At 50.1% G+C, this 20,610-nt stretch overlaps 1 protein-coding gene across 1 annotated transcript; it reads right to left on the bottom strand.

Annotated features, from left to right (window-relative positions):
- Positions 1 to 2,543: 2,543 nt before the first annotated feature.
- On the bottom strand, positions 2,544 to 20,324 carry SSH1 (slingshot protein phosphatase 1). The gene is made up of 14 exons (XM_010073301.1): positions 20,248 to 20,324; positions 17,459 to 17,562; positions 15,873 to 15,937; positions 15,364 to 15,485; positions 13,193 to 13,261; positions 12,683 to 12,748; positions 11,184 to 11,378; positions 10,851 to 10,944; positions 9,369 to 9,497; positions 8,152 to 8,198; positions 6,674 to 6,820; positions 5,798 to 5,998; positions 4,283 to 4,892; positions 2,544 to 3,812 (listed from the first exon to the last, which is right to left on the bottom strand). The coding sequence occupies exons 2-14, from the start codon at positions 17,541 to 17,543 to the stop codon at positions 2,544 to 2,546; spliced, it is 3,099 nt and encodes a 1,032-aa protein (XP_010071603.1). The 5' UTR covers positions 17,544 to 17,562; positions 20,248 to 20,324.
- Between the last annotated feature and the right edge of the window lie 286 nt (positions 20,325 to 20,610).

Here is a 20,610-nt window from a genome sequence, read left to right as displayed (position 1 = left end):
GCCGCCGTGGGGCTGGTCCAAGCGCCGGTGGCCGGTGCCGGGCTGCACCCCGGGGAGCAGCGGTTTGTTCACAGCGGAGCTTGGCAAGCACTCGGGAAAACGGGAAAGAGATCTGTTCGCTTACATCGGTTAACGGAATTTTTCTGAATTTATCCAAATCTGACCACCCCACTTCTTCCCTTGGCTGGGCAGCAACGGGAAGCGTCTGGAGTGCTGAGAAAGGTGCCGGCGTAACACAGCGGGGAAAAATCACCCCGCAAATGGCCCTCGCACACCGAGGGCTGATGATCGGGCTGTGCCGGGATCAAACCTGATCATCGTCTGCCCCGTCTCAAATCAGGAACTGGGGGTACGCAGGGGACGGCAAAGCTGATGTGAATCCAGGGGATTTATCACAGACCTGGACTCACACGCTCACCCGCAGACATGGGGCAGAGGGGGTTTCGGTCCTGCTCTGAACGCGACCCAGTGCTTTCTCAGCCCCAAAAAGCAAAGGTTTGTGCACATCTCCCAGGGGTCCCTCACACAGCTTTTGCTTCAAAGCAGCTTTCGGGGGTGAAACAGGAACTGTGCCTGAAGCTGAAGACGGACATCCAACACCAGACTCTTTCCGGAGGGACACCGATGTCCTGATTGCCCGTCCCTACCGTTCCACTTCGTATAAAAACGTGGTGGGCTCTCGTGCTTCAGGAAAAAAAGGTAAATTCTGGGCATGTTGGGACAGCAAAACACGTGGCTGCCTTTCTCATGACAGTGGATTTGTGATTAATCCAGACTCTGAGAGCGATTGCTCGCAACCCTGCTCTCTCCCCACCTCAGGGAGGGGTTTTAAGAACAGCTTTTGAGGGAGATGTCAGGATGTGGGAGAGCTCCCATCACAGCCTGTTGCTAAACGAAGACATCCATCCGCTCGCCATCCCTGAGCCCCGAGGTCTGCTCTGACCCCTAAGCCTGCTTCAGAACATCGCCCCACAGGCACCAGCAGCCGGCACGGCTCCAGACGGGACTCAGGGAGCACCGAGGTCTGGAGCACGTCCCTCCTGACTCGGTCAGAGCAGCTCTCGCCTGGCTGCCCAACATATTCTAAGAAAAATCTGCATTTCATCCAGCATCGGTGACCTGCTGCGCTTCAAACAGCTCCCACAGCAGGAGGAGCTGCTCCGAGACTGGTCCCTGGCGCAGGGGACACGCTGGCACAGCCCGGTGTCCTCCCTGCCGGCCGCGGCAGCTTTCCTCCGCAGGGCGATCTCGCCCCCAGCTTCGGCATCCCTCTCTCTTTGGAGCCAGCCCATCCTCCCGTCTGACTGCTCGCCCCGAGGACGCACCCCTGCGAGCAGGATTTACACCCCTGTCAGCCCTGGAAGAGCCAGGACACGTCCACCCGGGCCCCCAGCTCCGGGGCCACCCAGCCTCCCGACACCCCGCGTAAATAATCCCCGGACATCGTCAACGGTTCCCCAGGCTGCTGGCAAGCCAAGGACGCGGGAGCTGTTCGACCAAACCAACAGCACGAGTCAGAAAAGACACGCTCACCCATCGCCTCCGGGGATTTCAGGCGCCTGCGACACCAGGAGAGTGGTCCCTCCTCGGCCACCTCGCTGCCACAGCGTGTCACCAACCACCTGCTGACGACGGGTCCCCATCACAGGGCTGTGACACTGACACCGCGTTACACAAAACTTCACGAGGGTCCACGGTCACCCACCGGCCCGGCTCGTCACCAGGACACCACGAACCACGACACCACCAAACACGAGGCCTCTCCACGGGAGCCTGCGACAGCGACACAGGCTGGGTGTCACTGTCACCAGCGTGAGGCTGTGACAATTCACCCGGTCACGCAGCGAGGACGGACTGATGGCAGCGGGTCACACAGCCCATGCGAACGCAGCTCGACACTGTCACCGCACAGCCGGTCACTCGGTGCGGTGACACCTCCGCGCTCCTCCAGGCCTTTACAGTTCACACCAAGGGACACCTTCAGACAACTGCGGGGGGAGAAGCCTTTGTTTAAACAAAACCCCAAAGAACAAACCAAGACTAGAAGTCAGCAAGAACAGAGGTAGTGTTGATGTCACTGGTTTAAGGATTTTTCCACAAGTGCCCTGTTTGAACTAGAGACTTGTGTTTGTTCTGTAAAAAAAAAAAAGTCATGACTCGTTCTTGTGTTCAGTCTTTGAAACAGGAGATTTCAGCATTTTCTATCTGCATAGATAGATCGACAGACACAGATATCTACCTACGTACACACGGACACAAAACCACGTTATTCGACTTGGCAAACAGCACTGGAACAGCATCCTGCGGGACAACGGGCAATCCACACACTCAGTCCTCTTCTACGCCATGCAACACACTTTATTTCCCTCGTGCCATTCATCGTGACCCACCACGGTCTGTGTTCTCCCCGCTCGGAGTACAAGGAAGGGAAGAGGTGGCACCAGCTGAGCTGCTGCCAGTCAGATGATAAAACTGCATCGGTGCAGCGAATAAATGCCGTCAAACCCCCCAAATCCACCCCCCGACTCTCCCCGCAGGAGGCATCAACTTTTCCCCATCCACAGCGTGTTCTTCAAGTTTCCGAGCGCCGGCTTCGCTGCCAGCTTGGAGGAGACGTTCGCGCTCCGCAGCGCGGGTTGTGGCTCACAGAGCACGGAAGACTCGCTGGAAACGGCCTCTTTGGAGTCCGTGACGGTTGACACATCCACGTCACTCGACAAGTCCTCAGAGGACAAGTTAAGACAGCCCAGCTTGGCGAGAGAATTGGACCTTTTCAGAGGAGAGGACACGGTCAGCCCAGCCAGCCGCAGCCTGGTCTCGATCTCCTGAGTTCGCTGCTTCACCAGGCCGGGCTTGCCCCGCACGCTGTGGATGCTGTCGCTGCTGGAGCTCCGCGTCAGGTTGGAGCTGCGCGAGGAGGAGGGGGTGTAGCAGATGGTCTTCAGAAAGTCCTTGGTGAAACTGCTCGTGTGCTCCAACCGACACGCCACGGGCGTGGAGGTTTTCTGAGAGATCCCCTCCAAGACGCGCTTCACCTCTAATTTCTCCACGTCATTCGCTGCATCCTCGGGTATCAACGGCGCTGGTTCCAGAAGAGGCACGTGATGGGAAATCAAATCCTCGCTTTCCTCCGGGATGCCGGAGTCGCCTCTGCTCAGGGCGCTCTCTCTGAGCAGCGACGAGGCGTCCGAGGGCAGGCTCTTCAGCCGCTCCAGCTCTTTGGTGTGCTTCCGAACCAAGCCAGCTTTCTGCAGCTGAATGAGAGACTCCTGGTGCTGCATCAGGTAACTGCTTGCGCTTGGCTTTTCCAAGTCTTTGCCAAACAAATATTTCAGGTCCTTGGTCGGTTTGCTGTCTCTTCTGGCTAGAGACTCTTCTTTTATCACTTCTGCACTAAGGAGGCTCCTGTCACAGTGCGAGTTTCTCCTGGGCAGCAGAGCTTTGGCCGGGGTTTTCGGTGCATCTTTTCCTCTCTCCAACAGGCTGCAGTGTTGATCGAGCGATTTGCAAGTGCCGGCCTCCAAAGCAGCAGTTCCTGCTGCCAGAGGAAGCGGAGGCTCGTTATTTTTAGTTCTGATCCCTTCCTCGGAGTGTGCCTTGCTGGGCAGGAGGTCCGCCAAGTTGGAATTGAGGTGGGAGAGGAGGGCTGGCTGCGTGCAGATGGTGGTGCTGCGACGCGCAGCGCTGGGGTTCAGCTTTTCGCACTGCTCGCCAAAGGAGTCAGGAGACAAACCGGCCGAGGAATACATGCAGTCGGTGCAAGACTGATAGGAAGGCTTCACCTTACTGAGGATCCCAAACACGGCATCATGCTGCAAAAAAAAAACAAACCAGGAACAGATGAATGTGCACAGACCAGGACATCGGCAACCAGCAGCGAGGGGCACAGACCACAAGATACATGTACAGCCAAGCAGATCTCAAACGAAGCCCCTTTCCACTCCTCTTAAGGCCCTGTGGCAGGAACCAAAGCCATGCACTTTCTCAGCAGACAGTACCTTCAATGGAAGAATACCTACCGGTTCAAGCGATGGTCATGCAAGCGAGTTGCCCAGAGCAGTTTACGGGGCACTCACATGCGTGCGCGCTCTCTCTGGCCTCTAAATCCATAGCTCGGGCAAGCAAAGCCATGTTCAGAAGCACTTCGAAAAGGAAGAAGCTCATCATGGAATGAAAGGCTTTATCCAAGTCAAATGAAACTGTGCTATGAAGATGAGAAGAGCAGTTTCACTTGCAGTAGAGTCAGCCATGCTAATCACCTACATCTCAACTCCATACGCACCTCAAAATCCTCCGGGCAACTCCTTTTGCTGTTGTTGTTATTCAAGTTCTCTCTATTTAGCCTGCTCTCCTCCTTGTGCATGGACAAACGCCACTTCCACTTCTCCATCGGGTTTTCCTCCCTGACACCGTCCTCCCCTGGGTCCCCGTGGCCCAGCACTATCCTTCCCTTCCTGGGGCTGAAGTCCAGTTTCTTCTTCACCTCCTTCTCGCTGAAACTGCTCAGCTCTGCCAGCGGCTCAGCCGTCCCCAGGGCTTTGGCCCTCTCCAGCAGCTTCCCCTCCAACGGCGCGGACGGAGGCTGTCCCACCAGCGCGTCCCGCTCCAGCTCCTCCACATGGAAGAAGCTCTCCCTGTCCCTGGGGATCTTGTTCTCCAGCAGCGTGTCCGAGAGGCGACGGAAGCAGTAATTAAACCCCACAGGCACGTCTGTGCCGCCGCGGTTGTCCAGATACGCTGACTGCGAAGGCGTGTCCAGGTCGGCCAGGCGGTTTTCTAGGTCGATGTCTAAGCTCTCGAGTAAGAAGTCGCTCGACCCCGTGGTGCCGTCTGTGTTCTGGGGGAGGTTGCTCTCTGCCTGCTGCTTCCACAGCTTGTTGTGGCGCTGCTTGCTGCGGAAAAGGACAAAGACACACGTGACTATCGCTGAGCTGCAGGACGCTCAGTTCCAGGAACATTCATCCCTCTCCACAACCTGGAACCAAGAGGCTGACCACTGGGTCCAGCCCAGCAGTCCCACTTGGGGAAAATCACCTCTAGCATCAGGATTTTGTCCCTCTCATCTGCCCACTCGAGTCTCTCTGGCCAGGCAGAGTCCCAGCACTGCTCTGCACCACACCCATGATGGGAACAGCGCTCGGGAGGAGCCCCTCAGGGCAGAGGGGCACAGATTCCCCATCAGGGCAAAACACTCTGAATCAACATCTCTGCACGTCTCATGGCACGGTTCCTGCAGAACCAGAGTGAAAGATTTTCCTTCCCTTCCCCGAGTAGAGCAGAGGCCAAGCGGAGCATGCAGAAACCCTCATTAGATACCACTGACAAAGCCTCGTGATTGGCATGGTCACCCAGAACTGCAAATGATTCGCCTCCAACACTGCCCGAGCTCGGTTCTGCCTCATAAAACAAGAACAATGTTGTGCTGAACAGTGCTGGCTGCTGAGAAACACGAACATGCTTCCCAGTCACAGAGAAGCCCTCACTGAATTAAACCAGAGCACACCTCCCTACAGGACAGCTAATTTCCATCCAGGGAGGCCTGGCACAGAAAAGGTTTAGAAAAAACACAATTAGCCCAGGCTTCTGCATCTGCCCTTCTGGATGGCAGCCTGGCCTCCAAGCCTACGGCCCCGCGCACGCTCTGCCACGACACGCGTGTGTGCAAGACATCGGCAGAAGAACCTGAGCAGAACTCCATGGGATCAATTTGTATTTTGATACAAAACCACCAGAGGTTGCCTACAATCGGCTCCTTCATTTCCTACAAGTCATCTTTCCGTTCATCCTGTCACCTTACCTCGCATCTAAAATGCCTTCGTACTCCAAAAGCTGTCTCATGAAGCCTGCGTTTGGTCTCGCAATGCTGCGCTTTTGCTTCACATAATTGTACGCCTTCTCCAGCGACCAGCCAAACTCCTTCATGGCATAAGCTATCACCGTCGAGGCCGACCGGCTCACGCCCATTTTGCAGTGCACCAGGCACTTGGAGTGATTCTTCCTGGAAGGACAAACAGGAAAGTGTCTCATCTTTCTGGTCACGGTATCTGTTGTTGCCATTTCACATGCTGGAGGGACAGTACTTTGTCCCCCGACCCCCCTAACACCACGGCGCAGCAGGTGAGAAGCATTTTGGATTAAGTGGGCTGCGAGAAGAATCTCTCTGCAGTAAAGTCAGGAGTCAGAGAAGGGCAGCTTCCCTCATGCTGCCATTTCAGAGACCACCACAAAGCTCCTGCCCGCCCGAGTCTGCGGATCCAGGGACAAGCAGGAACAACCGCAGCAGAGTCTGACGGGACCCGTCACCATCTCTGGTCTGCAGAGACAGCTGGGGCTAGTCTGACACAGGCTCGCGTTGGAGCATTTCCAGAATTTCTTGAGAAGAGGAAATATCCTCATTTCCTTTTGGAAGCAAAACAAAATAATAATAATAATAAATATCACAGGCTAGGAACAGGTTAATGCCAGGACAGGAAGAGTCAAGGTACTGGGAAGTTCCTGGGACACAGACAACTCCTGGCAGGAGCAGTAACACACAACCCCTGTTGCCTCCTTCACTGGCAGTGCGGCTTCAGGGAGGGTCCAGCTCCGCGCTGGATGAAACCCGCAGGGCAGGGTGTCAGAGCCCCGGCTCCGATGTGCTCCCACGCTACGTGGCGTCTCCCAGCCCACTTACTTGGCCTTATTTATGAAGTGGTACGCCTCGTTCCAGTGAGCCAGGAGGTCTGTCGTCTCCTCGTCATACACTCGGATATTGTGATAGGCGAACAAACCAGGGAAAAAATTATCTATTTCCCTGGTGACGTTCAAAATGTAGTCGATGCTGTGGAGAAGGAAAAGAAAAATAAAGTTGGATGGCCACAGTCATGAAAGGGAACTGACATTGTGAAGCCCGTGGAATCTGACACAACACAAACTGTAAGATTTTATCTGCAGCCCTAATCCTGGACCTGTGGGACACCTGGTGACACCAGTCGGGCGTGTGGGGCATGTCCATCCACCCATCTCTTGCCACCGGCACATCCCATTCAAAGCGTCAGGACCTTGGGCACAGGAGGGAGAAGTTTATTTCACGCCGTCTGCCGAGGCTTTGTCACCTCATCGGAAACCCCTCCCTGCGTGCCACTCACAGCTCCTGCGACGCTGAAGGAAGAAAAGTGCGCTGGCTGCACGCGATGCGCTTGGGCAAGAGCTGGGAACAGACCCCAGGAATCACAATGTTCAGCTGCCGGCTTCAGCTGCAAAACCATCCTTTTCTCTTCTTCCTGACCAAAAGTATGAAATGAGAGTCATGTGGCATCTCTCAATTCCTGCCAAATGTTACAGCAGGGATCACAATGTACCCGGGAGAACGAATGCCCATATTGATTTATCACCTCCTATCATTCTGACAAATCAAGGACACAGGATATTTGTTTCAGAATCTGTCCAACTTTGACTTTTAGACACTGCGTGTCAAGATGCCTTCCCCGTAGATCGAAAATATTCACACGCTGCTTGATTTACTTGTTCAAAGATGTTCAGACATCTGTTCCCAAGGACTCCAAATTAAACATTTTTAGTCATGCTGTTGAGCAATACTTCTCAGTTTCTCACATCAGGGTTGGTGTACGCCTTGGGCAAGCAGCAAATATTTATATGCAAAATCCTTGCTTGTCCAAAAAGTGTGAAAGTCAAGCCAAGAAGTGGTGCGGTGATGAGAGCGTGGTGAAAGACAGCCCTGCAGCTGCCTGTCCGGGCAGGTGAGGTGGGGATTGCTCATCCACACGAAGTCCTGCTTCATTTCAATAGTTTTTTCCTAAATGTAGCGCTGTAATATTTGCTCTTCTGCAGCCTGCAGAAATTGACACCTGACACACACGATGTATGGCCATTTCACGCTCCGCTGCTACATACGAGGGGGGTCGGAGAGCTTGGTGTACTTCACAAACCAGACGTTTTGTTACTTCCACTCCACGTGTGATTGACAGAAATGAGGTAGGAAAGATTTCTCGACCCAGGTCTTGACAGTAAGTTACCCACATTGCTGGGAATGGGCCCAAACTCATCCCTACAAACGTCATGTATCATCTCAAGAGACCTGAACGTAAGTTAAAGGCAAACAACGGGAGGCTTCAGAGCCTCTTGATGGTGCTTGAAAGGCGCAGTACTCACCCCGAGCCCTGCAGCTCCTCGAGGTTGGAGGCGTTCCACTCAGACCCCTGCAACAGCCACAAAACACGTGTCAAAGGAGCCCGAGACCTCCCTCCTTCCTAAGGCTCTGCAATCCCCCAGCCTCACTGAAATATCGGTAACAGCCTCTGAAACAGGAGCACGGCAGCAGGGCAGCCAGCCCTGCGGCTCGGCACAGAGATGTCCTGTCCTGAACGGGCACAGGGACCTCCTGAAGGAGGGGACAAGGGCACGACGTCCTCACCTAAGGAGTTAGTTCTAGGCCAGCATGTGACAGAGCACATCCCAAATCCCTACCTTGGCCACTCTGGATTTTTAACCACAGAGATAAATAGTGCAGGGAAACAAAATGATTAGGTGTGGCATGACTGGGATCACAGGTACGAGGAGTGAGGCAAATCCTGAAAGCTATGGGTGTGGTTACACCTTGAATCCCCCCCATACTTGCAAAACAGAAAGCTAAAAAGGGTTTAAAAAGCAGCTGTTGCCCTCCAACATGAACACTTCCTCTGACACTCTACAGAAAAAAAAAAAAAAAAAGGCAGAAAAAGACCCAAGCATAACAGGCACAAATGTGTTGATCTCCAGCAAGTCTTTGTTCCAGATGGCAGTGCCTGGTTTTGCTTGGAGTACCATCTAGTGGCAAAAGATCAGAGGAAAGATGCAGGGCTCTTGGCTTCTGCACAGCTGGACCAGCCCGTCACCTCCAGCCTTAGGCTTTACCTAGTTCTGGCCATGCCTGCTGCACTTCCTAGGCTCCACCGAGAAAAACCACAGTGACCAAAGTCCAAGAGCAAACAGCTGTCACACCAGGGCAGCATCCACAGCGAGACCCTTTGTTTGTCATAAAAGAAAATTTCCATTGCTAGAAATAGAAAATGAGCGTGCGCAGAGAGAATTTGAGCTATGCCATGGTATGTCCTGAAACAGGAGCAACCTGCCAGGAAAGAACCGTTATATCAAGTGCCAGACACAAGAATGTAGCTAGAAAAAAATGGTGTCGCTACTGCTGGCTTTTACAAGCTCTACGGGTCCTGGAGCAAAGTCTGCTCAAAGGGTGGGATAGTGGGCTGTACCTCTTGCTCATGGTGCACAAGTCAGCCTTGACACAAAATCCAGCTTCCCCTGAGCCCCATCATTTGTCAGCTCGCTCCCACTGAGCCCTCTGCTATTCTGGAACTCCTAACATGGCAGCTTACCAGATATAAATGGTCAAAAATCAGAGACGGTTTGTCCATCTGACCCAGGATAAGCAGCATCTCATTGTCTATAAATTCCTTGAATTCCTTCAAGTTGCAATTCATGTGCTTCTCCAGCTCATTTCGGATCTGCAGAGAAGAAAACAAAGGATGCCACCTAGAATCACATCTGTTCAATAGAAACATTTGCTGGCACTCCTCTGCAAAACACTTCTTCTATACTTCATTAAAAACAGCAAGAGGGATGCGACCTTTTGGAGACAAGAAATCTCACTAGGTGGCATCTCTCCAAGCTCCCCACGCCCCCAGATTTAAGGTCTGTAAATGAAGCTTCAGATAATACCCGAGTACAAAAAATATATTTGGGCAACCTGCTTCTTAAAAATAATTTGAACCGTAAAAACCGAGAGCTTGGAGAGCAGCTAACAAACACACACAAAACCCATGAGAAGCAAGGAGGGAATAATGGCGGCAGCACTGGTGAGGACAGATTTCCAGTACTCTCCCTTTTTCAAACACCACAGCACAGACACACCGTCCTCTCGCTGCACCTCAGCTTCAGGAAGGTGCAATGCAAAGGAGAACAACTTTGTTTAACCCACCATGGGAAATGGCTGCAGCAAAATCAAAGCACCTTGACTGCACGAAGAGTCAAGAACACGTACACAGACAGACGAATTCTCAGCTTACGCCTACAACCTGCAGCGCTGCTGTGACACAAGAGCGGATTTGAACCCTTCAGCATGAAGCTTTAGGAAGGAAAGCCTCGCGTGTTAATCGCCTCCCTTGAGAAACAAACAAAAACCCAGCCCAAAAAGAACTGTTTCCATTTGCTCCGCGTATCTCTGCACTGCGGCTGGATGGATTTTCACCAGCCCGTGGGATGGATCGGAACTAGCCTTAGCCCCAGCTTGCGATTTTCCATTCTAGCAAAATGTCATCAGCAAGCCCCTCTGACATTTGTTCAGGAACAAAGAAAACAAAACCTTCAAATGAAGCTGCCAGGAGAAAGGAAGGCCCATACTTTGCTCTGCACTGTCTGTGAGCAAGCGAAGCTCAGGACACTCATCTAACACAGCACGAGGCTTCGAGCCACCAACTGCATCTTTTGAGAGCGCTGCCTTTGCTCGGGTGATTCACAGGGATGCGCCGGCGGCTGCACAGCCATTGCCTGGACGTGCCTACGTGTGCGACAACCAACTGCAACGCAGGCTCAGCTCTCATGCCATGCTGCCAACAAAGAACCGGGCATTTCACGTTTGAAGGTAACGTACGTGTTACTAAGGTCTTGAAAAATGCACTCTGGGGTCGGTGTGACCTAAGTTCCCTGCCGGGGAAGCCCGAGAGCAGAGCCTTTGCGGAACAGCTGGAAATACACACTGGAAAACCAGTGACACCTCCTCACAGGGTGTCTGTTCATCAGGGCAGCACTCTGGAAACGGAGTCTAGCAGGAAGAGTAAGTCAGGAATGTTTATGTTTACCTCCTTAGAAGTCACATTTTCCAAGTCTTTGCTCATCATGATGCTCCGGAGTTTGGCTTTAATGAGCCGTTCGGTGCGTTCCCTTTCAGTTGGCCTGAAACGGAAAAGGAGAGAACGTCTCCAAGCTGGCAGTGACCACACAGTGCAACTCATGCTGTACAGGAGGGGTGGCAAAGACTGGTATTAAAAGCAATTTTTACGAGAAAAATGGAAGAAAAACATTTGAAGACATTTACGAAAAGAAAGGAAATGAACCACTGGAGGAAGAAAAGGGCGAAGGGGAGATTTCTCTTGTGAGCCAAGCCAACTTCTTCTAATAAATTGAGAACTGACTTGTCAACAAACAGGGCTGGCGAGTCGGGGCGGGTGGACTCCAGGTCCTGCATTGCGTTCCACTCGTTGATGCAGCTCTGGTCGGAGCTGATGCAGCTTTCGTAGTACGTGGCCCAGACCAGGGCCATCCCCCCTGGGAAGTAGTTGTACCTTCGTGCAACTTCACAGGCTTTATGGAGGATCTGTAAAGCTGACCTGCAAGTTTGGAGAACAGATTTGTGCAGATGTGAGCAGCAGGAGCAGGATCTGAGAGAATTTTCACAAAGGAAAAAGATTTTCATCACTGTTTGCTGCAGTTTGCTTTTTGAGAGCTGCAGATTTATCCTATCAGAGTTCAGAGAGGGCACAGGCTGCACCTTGGAGCCCTTCTCAAGAGCCGGTCCAAGGCAGAGGCTGAAATCTCCTGATTAACAGGCAAGCACAAGGGGCTCTGGGATCTAATCATTAGCTAACTTGTAAAGCCAGACCAAAGGAAAATAAAGAACATGGACAATTTTCAAACCACCTTCAGCAAGGAGTCCAATGCATATTTACCAGCATTCTTGGCCCCTGACACGCTCCAGGGACAGGGCCCAGATTGGGTCATTTGTTTTTGCAAATTCTAGCATTACTTTTTCCTTCCTTCCCTCCTCATTTTTTTTCCTCTTTTTTTTTCTCTTTTTTTTTTTTTTAAGGCTCTCCTCCAAAGATGTCATTGCACTGAATACATTAACCACACCTAAGGTTGCCAACAGGAGGGGCTGAGTTCAAAAATGACAGGAACAAGAATTGCATTTGTTTCTGTACCAAATCAGCCCTAGCACGACATCCTCCTCTACATCTGTATCTTTTCCCTATCAGATGCCGCAAGGACAGGGATCTCTCGAGGCTCCAAGAGGAGCCAGCGAACTGCCCAGGCCAAAAGAGCCGCATTTGTTCTGTCCGGGGCTGGGCAGCAGCCTCTTCAAGGAGGAATTTGCTGGCACAGCTCCTGCTGATTCAGCCACCTCTGCTTCAGCGCTCTGGAATCCCTGCACATGGGAGGGGTGACAGGAGCTGAAAGGTGAACAGGCACCCGGGGCGGCACGGAAAGTTTCCAGGCGGCAGGAACCCAGCCTGGCCCCAGCGAGGAAGCAGAACACCGGGAACGCCATCAGATTGGTGACGGGTCCCGAGACTCCTCCTTCAGCCAGTTGGAAAAATATGCAGAGAGAGGAAAGACTGGGTTTGCAGGCTGATGAATTCACGTTGGTCTTTCACGTTCGTTCATCTCACTAGTGCCACTTCCCTTACATTGAAGAGCACACAGCTGCTCTGAACAGAAGATCCTGTTTTTCGGATCAGCGGTCTCATAGTTCCTTTACAGTACTGCTACCTGCTGACGCAGGGAAGCAGCATCTCTGCTGCAGCTCACTAGACACCAGTTATGGAGAACGCTAAACTGCAGTTGGTTTATTTGTTTTTAATTTATTCACAGAAATGACAGGCTCTTTCTCAATAACGTTAATTAACACACATACCACATGGCTTGCACCGACACTGGCTTGAAGATGTGCATTCTCCCCGCAGTGCTCACGCTGAAGCCACTAACAGAGAGAGGAAATAAAAAAAAAAAACCAAAACCAATCAGAAACTGCCCTTCTCTGCATCACAACTGCACTCTACAAACAGCTACTGCAAGGCAGCTATAGGGGCACTCACAGGCAAAAGGAATCAGGGATGAGAATTTCTATCACCGATTTTCCAACATCCTCCCAAATAAGATTGGCAAGCGGACACCCTTCCCGGCGAGGGTGCCAGGAATGGGGGCTCCACCCCTCGAGTGGGATTTCAGAGAACATTCACTGGGTATCACAGGTTCCACCGGGCAGTTTGAGGGCGGCAAGACAAAAACTCACTGTCTGAATAAGAGGACTGCAGCCATGAATCCAAAATGGGAACTTCATTTGCAAGGTGACGGAGAATCTCTCCTGAGCAGCCCCCAAGTAGGGAAGGACATTCACATTTATCCTTTTAATGTGGTTTCTTACCCATCACCATCAAGATGGATTTTAGTATCACTCCACAGACGAAGAACCATTCCTATAGTGCAGCTTTTACTGGAAGAGAGATTTGTTACACAGGATGTTAAATATAGGCCACAACACGGTCACGCCAATACCCTACATTATTAATACTCTTTAATTTTTAAAATCTTCAAGTCTTGCTCCAGTAATTCCTAGTAATATCTTAGGCCATCAAATGCACAAGACACAAGGACACCAGCAGCTGAAGTCTAAAGGTCTGCTCTGAAATTAGCCTGCTGATTGCTCCACAGGGCTGGAGAAACATCCCAGAAGCAAGAGTTAAAACCACCAACTCTTCTCTCCCCCTCCAGAGCCTGCCAGAAAGCACGGCAGTATTTGCCCCATCATCTCTCCTGCTCTCTCACCCTCAGCAGCTCAGTGCAGCTCCCTAACAGGACAGAAAAGCAGATCACAGCGATCTGGCTGCAGACAGCTCACTAAGGTGAGCAGAAAGCAAGGCTTGGTGGGTGGCAGAGCAGCCGCCTGCCCTTTCCAAAGAGCACCCCAGGGGCCTTTCAAAGGACGGCGCCTTCGGTTTGCACTTCATCACTCTGGCTGGTAGAAAAGACAAAAATGGATTTGATGAGAACACTTTCATTTCAGAGATGCAATCTGGCAAGAAAACTGGACTATAATGGGGGCCAGGAACTTTCAACTAGTAAATAATTAAGCTACAGAGATATTAAAGTTTTAAAGGCTGTTGGGATGCATACAGCAACAGCAAAGAACTCAGGTTTTGTTTTATTTTCCTTTCTTTTGGAAGTCTTCAGCCACTTTCTAGAGCAGATGAAAGGATTTGACGGGCCAATTTGAGCACACGTGTGGACAATGTGCACTTCAGAGCTTCGGGAGACAAAGCGTTTTTTATTAAACACATGTAAAAGGAATAAAACCCACAAAGTGCCTGACTAGTCAAACTGCCAGCAGTGAGAACACTGAGAGCTCAGCAGTGACATTTCAGCCCCAGAACAGAGCCAGGGAGTCACTCAGTAAAGTCACTGCTGCCAACTGACTTCTCTATGCATGGGACTTACCCTTAATCAACCAAAACTTTTGGCTTTCGGGGAGATAGGAACTGAAATAGCTCCTAACCTTACAGTTAGGATGGATTTGTCATAACTTTTCCATCTTTTCTCTTGTCTCCCATCAATAATCACCAGGAGCAAGTTATTGGAAGGTTGTTTCAGATGTGAAGAGGACAGCAAGCACTCACTGCTGCTGCACGTTCAGCATGCCATAAGGAAACGTTGCATTAAAGTTTAACAGCAGTCATTTACCAGCAGGGACAAGCAGCAGCACCAAAGCCAATGACAATAATCTCATTCGAAAGGTATGGCTGGGAGTTGCCCTACAGGTCTCACTGCAGTGGAAGCTCCCCACTTCCACTTCTAGGAATGGAAACATCCACTAAGGTTTTCCAAAAAGAAAACAAGAGTGACCCTGGCTGCAGCAGCACATCACGGCAGCCTGCTAAATCACGGGAGAACAGAAACAACAGTCTGGAAGCTCTGACTCCTAACTCCCACTCTGCCAAACCAGTCCAGTCTCTCCGAGCCAAGAGCTTTTCTGCCTTGGTTTACTCACTTAGAAATGGAATAATGCTAGAGGGTCTGCGATAACAAAATATTTTATTTGCCTTTCAAAATATTATGGGCTCTTATCAGTTAGACAAAAGAAACAGCTCATTACCGACACATTTGTTTGTTGGTTTTGGAGGTGCTTTTGCAGTATTGTTTTTTGATGTTATTTGGCTACCCCCCCAAAAACCTGCTCCATTGCATCATACCATCAACAGACGTGAAGTCTGGTCGCTAGAATAAGATCGTGAGCAGACAGCAAACTACCCGAGATGAGGTAGATCTCAGAGCCCTACAGATGGATTACACATGAACGCTTTGCCCACAACTACCAAGAGAGCCCAGAGATTCCAAGGAGACTGAAAGCTTTCTGGAAAAAAAAAAAAAAAATCACCCACTCACCCTCATAACTGGTAAGAAAACTCAACACATGTCTTTTCTCTTGCTAGAATTTGCAGATCCATGCAAACCAACTGCTTGGGGACAGGTTGGTGTTGACATGCTTTCCAGAGAACCCAGCCTGGCTCATTTCCAAGCCCAGCCTTGCCTCAGACATACCTCTCCTTGCTGGAGAAATCCACACCCAGCAGAATATTCTCTTCTGTGTCCTGTCGTCCGCTGCTGTATACAACCACCATGTACCGGACTCGGTCTGTCCACACACTTTCCAAACGGACAGCCTAGAGGAAGGTCATCAAGCTCTGCAACCGCCTCTTGGATAATCATTACTTCCACTGCTGCCTAATTTTTTTTTTTAATATGTAATTGTGCCCAAAAGCTTCATTTAGCTGTAGTGTGAAAGACACAGGGAGAGACAGTCCCCCTCCCACCAAGGCTAGCTGCCAGTTTGACTTGACATCAGATGGGGAGAAGAAAAGTGATTAGCCTAGATTCTCTGCCCCAGTTTGGAGAAATACACAAAATGCAACCTGAAGATTTCTTCCAAAGAGGTTCAGCTAGAAAGTCGGTAGAAACCTTGGATTTGTCAGGGCGTTTTGTGAACCTCTACAGGTCTGTTTCAAATGCCTCCAACAGAAAGGAGAGTAGGAAAACGCATCTTTGCTTACCAGTTTGATCCTATCCTCACAGCGAAGGAGGTTGATCATCACCTGGAGGTGCTGGGGCAAATCACCTGCAAGGAGAGCAGAGAAATAATCAGAGGTACTCACTTGCTGTTCGAAGAATGGGCAGAGTCTTGACCTTTAATGAAATTGGATGTTCCTAAGTCAAAAAACACCACTTAAGGGAGGCCATGCAACAACTCTGATAAAAAAAAAGGAACAAAGGAGAAAAGAAAAACTTTGACTTGTGAAGCATACACAGAATCATGGGACCACCTCCCCTGGCCTCATGGAGGGCATATCTGGACATGAGAAACTGATGAGGAGGAAGGGCTGCCGGAGCGGCCCGGGTTGGGTGATGGATCCCTTCTATCTCAAACAAAGTGCTGCTCATGCAACAGGTCCCCCTGGCTCTAGAGTGGTGGGTACATTTCTATTCAGCGGAAGCAAGTGAAAGAAACAAGGAATCTCCAGAAAACAAAACAAGTTCACATCTAATAACTGGGTAATGCACTCATAGCATTCCATACAAGATAAAATTCCTTCCGTAGGATGTTTGCTGGGTCTATGAATTGCTGACAATTGCAGAAGCCCAAAGCCAAGCCTGGCATTCAAACACCCTCTTTGTGCTTGGAGTGTTTACTAAGCAGCAGACACACAGTACCACACTGTGCCGTTCCCACGTGTTCCTGCTCACAAAATGCCCCGATGATCTTATTTCTTCTCTCCCTGTGATCACTTATTACAAAACTGCCAAAGACAGAAGGCATAATGCCACTGGGTAAGGAGAACCCACTTTCCTGAAACCCCATCTGCTTATCAATCCTTATGTGCGTTCACCATACACTTCCCTACCGTGTCTTCCCACCAGTTTGGCACGCTGGAGGGGACTGGAAGAAGGAGGACAGTCTGTTCTTAAAACATGATGAACGCTTACAGGGCAGACTGTGATGAGTCAACTGAAAAGGGGATTTTCCTGAAACCAGGAAAGAGGATATAAGGAGCTAAGAAATGTATGTCTAGCCAGAGAACCCAATCCTGTTAAAATGTCCCTCACTCTCAGCGGCAGCATCAAAAAATACCAGCAACAGGTAGTTTCAAAAGAACAAACGCTGTCAGCTGGCACCAAAAGTCCCAAGTTTTGGATTACTGGAGGTTGGGAGAGCACTTGGAGAAATGTCCCTGCCGTGCTGAATCAGGACCTCGAGGAGAAGAGAAGCTAGAGCCCCGTGACTCAGCCCATCCGATTTTCAAAGTGACATTTCTTCAGCTGCGGCTGCAGAAACCAGGGATCCGTATCCAGCACTGGCCTTCTGGCTCAGCAGGCGTCCCTGCCTGAAGAATGCCATGCTGAATGCCCTAACGTCTGCAGAGAGTACATTGCTACTCCAGTTACAGTTCTGAGATAAGGACAAAAATTTAAACAAAGACACAATAATCATACATTCCCATTCGAATCAAGTGAAAACCTGCTTTTACTCCGGAGGCTGTACAAGGCCCACCGTGACCATTAGCACAGTCACCCACCCGCCCACGCATGCTTTCAGCCCGTCCGCGTGGATGGAACATCAGGAGGTGATTTAATCCCCTACCTGCATGTTTGTGAGGATGCTGGAGACTTCGCTGGCCCTGGGAGCTGTTTCCTTGCTGTAAGAAGAGGGCTGCGCCTTTCACCATGAAAAAGCTCTCGCTGAGGCTGGAAAAGAAATGACAGAGGAAGTCAACCGAAAGGAAATGTCAGCAAAACGCAAGCTCAGGCCTGTACGCCTAGGGAAGGAAGGGCTTCCCCTCAATAAATGGAGCAGGATTTTGCCATGAGAAGCTGTTCCCAAAGTATGATCCTGCCACTTGCATGGCACGGATCCAGGATTATTCATGTGTCATTTTCCACCAACATTTCATTACATGCAAGAGATACTTGCCTGAGCTGTCATGGGCTGGAAATGACTTTATCATTTGATTATCAAATTCTGCAACTTAAAACCAGTAGAAGGTGAGACTTTTTACAGGCTTAGACCTGTAAAATGACTAAAGATCAGGTTCTGAGTCAATCAATTCCTACTAATTTCAGTTCTTGCGACTTCTTTGGAACGCAAAAGCAAGAACACGCAACCATACATTGTCTGCAGCTTTAAAGAGGAAGGCAGGGCAGATGAAACCTGCACATCGCCAGAGACAGGAAACTGCACTGAAACCTCAGGGGAACAAACAACCGACACAATAGCTAAGGTTTTGCTTTGCTCTGGCTAGATACAGCCGTCCTGGAAAACACAGCCGATAAGGCGGCACGTCGCAGTACCTGCAAATAACGGTATTTCCACAGAGTCAAAGGACACACAGGCCCCAGCACAGAACTAAAGAACAAAACCAGTGGTTAGGGTAAGCAGCAGCACAAGCCTAATTGCCCAGGACCATAACGCACTCACGAGCATTTCAGAAACAGACTAGGACGTAAGCGGTAAAGTTCGCATTTCCCACAAGGCTGAAAATCAACGTCTGCGAAGCTACCTTTTAGTTGCCACAGTAACTGCTTACACTGCGTTTCCTACACCGCTCGGAACACCGCAAGAGACTTGCCTCGTTACGAAGCCCAATTTTCTGCCGCCCTACACTTCCCAACATAGATCATCGTTAATTACTGTCTGCTATCTTCTAAATATAAACGCTCCATTATCAGACTGTGCTACACGGCAGTGACTTATGCTACAGAAAATGATCCCGCAGGAGCTCCTACTCCCAGCGCTCGTCTGTTCTGTACTTTATCCGGGGTCTTTGCCTTTGGGCAGAAGCGAGAACTAACGCTCCATTCTACCTCAGCGTTTCTGTGAAGACAGACATGAATTTTAGGTATTTTCAGCTTCTGCTGCAAGTTCAGCTTTTCCCTTCTCTGAGAACACAGACAAGGTTCCCAGGCAAAGCTTTCTCATTTTTCAACCAAATCTTCAAGATGCAAAATTCCCAGAAAAATCTGAATCAGGTTGAAATTTGAGATTTCAGCTGCTTTTAAAAAGTGAACTCTAATTTTCACCTAAGTTCCACGCTCCACAAGCCATATATCAGATCAATAAAATGCCAGCAAGACAACTGCACTCTAATTAAAACAAGGTTTTCTCCATTTGCACTCCCACAGTATTCTCGCACTCACCACTCACTTGGCTAGCAAGCCGGGTCTGAACAGAAGCCGCGCAGAGTTTGCTCGTGATCCGGAACGCCGGCTCTGCTCTGCCTGGCACACAAGCCAACGGCAAGAACTTCTGCAAATGGGAATTTGGTTCATTCCATAAGTGAGCCAGGAAGAGCCTCGTTTCCTTCTCGCACCAGATCTCACAGGAAAGTGTTAAAGAAGGCCAGACGCTACACAAAGGCAGGGGCACCAGCACAACCTATAGGATGTTCAGCTAGACACCAGCTCCACGCACACTCATCTGTTTGTTCAGCCAGAGGACGGGAACGGTTAGATAACGCACAAGGAAATAATTCACAGGAGTCCTGTCCCAAGAATTTGGGGAAATATTTCTTTGGGAAAGTGAAAAAATATCCAAAACGATATTATTTTATCCCTAATAAAGTACCGACTGGGATTTCTACAGCTGGAGGCAACATGGAAGAGACAGAGCTCCTTCCCCAAGGCATCGGTAACTCCTGCTCTGACAGTTCTCTTCTCCTCAGCCAGGAAACCTTTCACAATGAAGCAGAATATCCCCAGTTGCAGGCAAAGGAGAAAGCTGCAGGAGCAGAAAGCGATTGCAGGAAGAGGACAACCCACAGAGCAACATTTTTGCCACCGTGTATTAGTCTGCATGGAAATGAACCGGAAAGCAAAGCCAAAGAACCTGTTGAGAGCAAGATTTCTTTTTTAAATTAAATGTTTGTTTCCTAAACTGTGCACTAACCTAACACAGTGCAGCACTGCGGGACTCAGCCTGCCCGCACCTCCCCAGCACTACCCAATTCCCACATGAGCTCCTGGGTCCGTAGGACCAGCACGGGGCCATACAGAGGTAATGCATCCAAGCAGCTCCCTGCAGCAGCTCAGATTTTATGCCATATCGAAACAGCGACATTACCCAGCACCTTCCCTCATCTCCGCTCTCAGAACACTCTTTGCTCTCGGTCACTTCATACAACCGCTCGAAAAGACAGCTAACAAAAGTGAGAGAAAGGCAAGGCACGATATCCCAACCCAGTTTTAAAAAACCCTTTTAAATCCTGCAGTTCCAGGCAACAACTACAACTCTAACCTTTTTGAAAGAAATCTCCTACAGAACAGAAAAATCCTATCATTAGAGAACATCCCCAACTTTTGACCCTCGGCAGCAGTGATAAATGCCCCAGTAAGCAGCATTTGTTAGCAGCACAAAAACGAATGGCTTATACATACTAATTTGGACTGGTTTCCTTTGAACAGCAGAAGCATTGTGCTGGCCCAAGAGTCAGACAGAAGTCAGTAAATTCGAAAAGATTCATAACTAGCTGTAAAACTCACATCCTTTTGCTTCTAAACCCATAAAAAAAAAAAGAAAAGAAGGAAAAGAAAAGGTTGACCGTATATTCTGTGCGGAGCAGAGAACTCGCGTCTGTTGATGCTACCCAGGAACTGGATGACTTTTACAGAACACTGTGTCTTCCACTGATATCCTGGCTTGAAAAAGCACTTGTCCTAACACATCCTGATGAAAGAGGGCCATTCAAGAGAGGAAAAAAACAGCTGAGGCTCGTCTAATCATTTCCCTCCTCCAGACTT

Source organism: Pterocles gutturalis, unplaced genomic scaffold (assembly GCF_000699245.1).
Source record: "Pterocles gutturalis isolate BGI_N339 unplaced genomic scaffold, ASM69924v1 scaffold11807, whole genome shotgun sequence".
NCBI lineage: Eukaryota > Metazoa > Chordata > Aves > Pterocliformes > Pteroclidae > Pterocles > Pterocles gutturalis.
The sequence above is the reverse complement of the archived record's forward strand: the minus strand, read 5'-3'. Positions and strand labels throughout refer to the sequence as shown.